We start from the raw sequence: 4,577 nt of genomic DNA on the forward strand, positions 1-4,577 counted from the left end.
TTTCTAGATGCCTCCAAATCCCCTTCAGTTTGCCCTGAAATATGAGCACTTTCTATGTGTGCCATGATGTGAGGAAGGTTGGAAACACTACATCAAGTCACTTATTCCAGGAAGCCTTCCAGAAACACCTCTGAAGAATAAATCAATCTTTAACCAGGAGTAACTCCCAAACATGAGCTGGTCAGTTGAGGAAACAATTGATGTTGTCATGAGAGACCAGATGCCACTTCTACAGCAGCAACTTGCTTCTTCAGCTGCAGAATTCTTTGCTGTTTTCAGAGAGAGGGGCTGCTCTCTGCCTTTTGTGGGCGCTGGAGCTTTGGTCAAAGTTAGGCAATGGTGCCTCCAATTGGTGGAAACGGGTCATGTGCCTGGGTGGGGGGTTAAGAACTGTTCTCAGCTCTCAGAAGGAGGTAGTTTTTCTCCCTGCCAGACTTCTAAAGTGAAGGATTCTCCTAACAATGAAGGAGGGTCCAATGCTGGACGGCCACATTGACTGTTAAGTGCCCACTTTCCAATTTCTATCCAGCGTGGCCTCTGGGCTTCATATGGTCTGAGGGGCATATGAAGGAGGTCTGGAATCAAGCTGATGGTACAGGCTGGGAGAAGAACAGGGGACAATGGGGAGATGCTCTTGACAGTTGGACATCTTATCATCAGTTAAGGATGATGTCAGAAATCAAGGATTGGGACAGGCAGGAAGGAACATTCATGTGGAATATTTCGAGGGGATAACAGTTCCCTCTCTTCTAAAAGGCATCCAGGGCATAAGATTGCAGTGTGTTTCTGGGAGAAAGGAGATGGAGGGCAAGGTAAACTCCATGGCCTCTAGGTGGGTCACTTAGTTGGATGTCATGTTCATAGACATGTGCCTTCATGACTGACATGGGCCTCTGATGACTGGTGTAGCCATGACAATCACCTTGTTCAGGGATCCAGAACAACCTAGAAGATGTTCAGTATTCTTCTCCATAGGCAGTATTCCTTCCCATTCTGCCTTGCCCTCATAACTCATTCTTTGAGAGTGAGTCTGGGAGAGAAGGTAAGTTTGCAATTTCTCTCTGTTTTAATGTCAACCCTTTCTGCCAGGAAGCCTAATCCCTTTGAGATGCTGCATGGGGCTTTTCAGGTGGTGCAGTGGTAAAGAACCCATCTGCTGATTAAGGAGACACAAGAGACGTGAATTGGATCCTTGGGTTGGGAAGATCTCCTGGAGGAGAAAATGGCAACCCACTATAGTATTCTTTTTTTTTAATTTTAAACCTTCCTTTTATCTTTATTTAACATCTTTAGACTTTGGTGGAGAACAAATTCTGAGTAAACATACAAAGTGGACTTGTATCTCTGGTACTGTTAAAGAGTTTTATGTTTCCAGTTAAAGATCTTGGAAGATCTTACAAAACTGAGAGCTCTTGAGAAGAAAGGAATGATTTTAAACAAATAATCCAAGATTACTGCCAACACTCCCAAAGGTGTTACATATTTCCACATGAGTAGATGTTTCTGCCTCAGTATGCTATGTGCTAAGTTTCCATGGTATAACTTCATAGCTCAGTGTATACACATTCCACTGAACTACATATATGCTCTCTTACTCAAGGATGGGGGTACTCCATCCCCAGTGGGCCCAGAGTCTCTTGGAAAAGAACCATAAACTGTGCACTCTTTCTTAGATCTTTTTTTTTATTCTTTTACCATGGACTCACTGCAAGCAGTACCTCTGGAAAGGAAAAGCAGGAGTGGGTTTTCCAGGAGCGAGTCTTGTGGCTCAAAGGAGGTGGTTTATGCTCTGAGAGTTATATATTGACCTTTTAAAGGCAATTTAAGCACCATATTTCTTTGACCTGAAAAGGGAGAATAAGAAGAAGTGGCTTTTTACTCATACTCCATTGTTAAAATGAGAGTATAGGAAGTGGGGTGGAGGTGAAAAGGGTGAAGGCAGTCAAAAGCTATGAACTTCCAGTTATAAAATAAATAAGTCATGGGGATATAATGAACAGCATTGTGACTATAGCTCATAATTCTATATTGTATATTTGAAAGTTGCTAAGATAGTAGATCTTAAAAGTTGTCATCTCAACAAAAGAAATCTGCAACTGTTGCAGGAAGGCGGACCCCTTCCAGGGCCCGAAACTGGGCTCTTGTCTAACACTCAGAAATGAATTGTCTGAGGAGACACATGTGCTGACAAAGCAAGAGATTTTATTGGGAAAGGGCACCCGGGTGGAGAGCAGTAGGGTAAGGGAACCCAGGAGAACTGCTCTGCCGCATGGCTTGCAATGTCGGGTTTTATGGTGATGGGATTAGTTTCCGGGTGGTCTTTGACCAATCATTTTATTTTATTTTATTTTTCTTTATTTATTTTTATTTTTTAATTTTTATTTTTACTTTATTTTACTTTACAATACTGTATTGGTTTTGCCATACATTGACTTGAATCCACCATGGGTGTACATGCGTTCCCAAACATGAACCCCCCTCCCACCTCCCTCCCCATAACGTCTCTCTGGGCCATCACCGTGCACCAGCCCCAAGCATGCTGTGTCCTGCGTCGGACATAGACTGGTGATTCGATTCTTACATGTTAGTATACATGTTTCAATGCCATTCTCCCAAATCATCCCACCCTCTCCCTCTCCCTCTGAGTCCAAAAGTCCGTTATACACATCTGTGTCTTTTTTGTTGTCTTGCATACAGGGTTGTCATTGCCATCTTTCTAAATTCCATATATATGTGTTAGTATACTGTATTAGTGGTTTTTTTTTAATTTTTTTATTAGTTTTTTATTTTTTTAATTTTAAAATCTTTAATTCTTACATGTGTTCCCAAACATGAACCCCCCTCCCACCTCCCTCCCCATAACATCTCTGTGGGTCATCCCCATGCACCAGCCCCAAGCATGCTGTATCCTGCGTCAGACATAGACTGGCGATTCAATTCTTACATGATAGTATACATGTTAGAATGCCATTCTCCCAAATCATCCCACCCTCTCCCTCTCCCTCTGAGTCCAAAAGTCCGTTATACACATCTGTGTCTTTTTTGTTGTCTTGCATACAGGGTCGTCATTGCCATCTTTCTAAATTCCATATATATATGTTAGTATACTGTATTGGTGTTTTTACTCCATGGACAGATGAGCCTGGCGGGCTACAGTCCATGGGGTTGCAAAGAGTCGGACATGACTGAGTGACTGAGTGTGACTGCATACACCCACACCCCCCCCGCCCCTCCCCCCCCCCACGGTTTCTGGTCGGCTGGGTTTTAAATTGGCATCTGGGGGCTGGGAGGAGCAGCAGTGAGTGAGTGAACAGACAACCCCTGAGTCTTTTCAGGGTGAGGGGACCTGCCTCTTCACCACATGCCACAGGGCTCTTGTCACCTCCTTGTTCCGAAGGGTATAGATGATGGGGTTCAGCATGGGTGTGATGACCGTGTAGAAGAGGCTGAGGATGCGGTCCATGGTGGCAGAGGAGCCTGCCCGGGGCCGGATATAGGTGATGCTGGCCGTTCCAAAGAAGAGGAAGACCACGAGCAGGTGGGAAGTACAAGTGGAGAAGACCTTTCGGCGGCTCAGGGTGGAGGCCATTGCCAGGATGGCACTCAGGATGCGGGCATAAGAGGTGACAATCAGAGAGAAGGGGACCATGATGAAGACCACGGTGGCCATCATCACAGAGACCTCGCTCCTGTGCTTCCCAGCACTTGCCAATCTCAGAACTGGCAGAATGTCGCAGAGGAAGTGTGGGATGACTGGGTGCCTGGGGAAAGGCAGGGTGAAGATGAGGGAGGAATGGGTGGTGGCTGTGACGATGCCCATGAGCCAGGAGAGGCCCACCATGGCCATGCAGGCCCGCCAGCTCATGAGGGTGGAGTAGTGCAGGGGCTGGCAGATGGCAGCGTAGCGGTCATAGGCCATGGCTGTGAGCAGGCAGCACTCTGAGATGCCCAGGACAATGAAGACATACATCTGGGCTGCACAGCCCCAGAAGGAGATGGCACGGGGGTGCGGAGAGGCCAGGTCAGCCAGGGTCCTGGGCACGATGTCGGTGGTGTAGAGTAGCTCCACCAGGGAGAGGTGGCGCAGGAAGAAGTACATGGGAGAGTGTAGGGTCGGGCTGGCCCGTGTGAGGAGGATGATCAGAGAGTTACCCAGCAAGGTCACCAGGTAGACCAGCAATGCCCCCCAGAACAGGGGCCCTTGCAGGGCCCTGAGATCGGAGAATCCCAGAAGGAGGAATTCAGGCAGAGTCTGATTTTCTTTGGCCATAAGTTCAGGCTGGAGCTTATGGCACAACCAAAAAAGAGATGTTAATATAGAAACAATTGGCCTTTATGTAATTTAGTACAGCACTTTTCATACAGTCCCTCTTGAATCAACTGAGAGAGTTAGGGTCTGCACTTTATGGATGATCCATCAGCCATTGCAGGAAGCATAAGAGACTGGGGGTTCAATTTCTGGTTTGGGAAGATTCCCTGGAGGAGGGCACAGCAACCCAGCTCAGCATTCTTGTCTGGAGAATCCCAGTGAAGAGGAGTCTGGCAAGCTATGGTTCATAGGGTCGCAAAGAGTCAGA

At 46.6% G+C, this 4,577-nt stretch overlaps 1 protein-coding gene across 1 annotated transcript; it reads right to left on the minus strand.

Annotated features, from left to right (window-relative positions):
• Positions 1 to 3,331: 3,331 nt before the first annotated feature.
• OR10P1 (olfactory receptor family 10 subfamily P member 1) lies at positions 3,332 to 4,270 on the minus strand. Its single transcript, XM_068972161.1, has one exon. It carries the CDS (start codon positions 4,268 to 4,270, stop codon positions 3,332 to 3,334), a length of 939 nt encoding a protein of 312 aa, XP_068828262.1.
• Positions 4,271 to 4,577: the final 307 nt, after the last annotated feature.

The sequence above is a fragment of the Capricornis sumatraensis genome, chromosome 4 (genome assembly GCF_032405125.1).
Source record: "Capricornis sumatraensis isolate serow.1 chromosome 4, serow.2, whole genome shotgun sequence".
NCBI classification, from domain to species: Eukaryota; Metazoa; Chordata; class Mammalia; order Artiodactyla; family Bovidae; genus Capricornis; species Capricornis sumatraensis.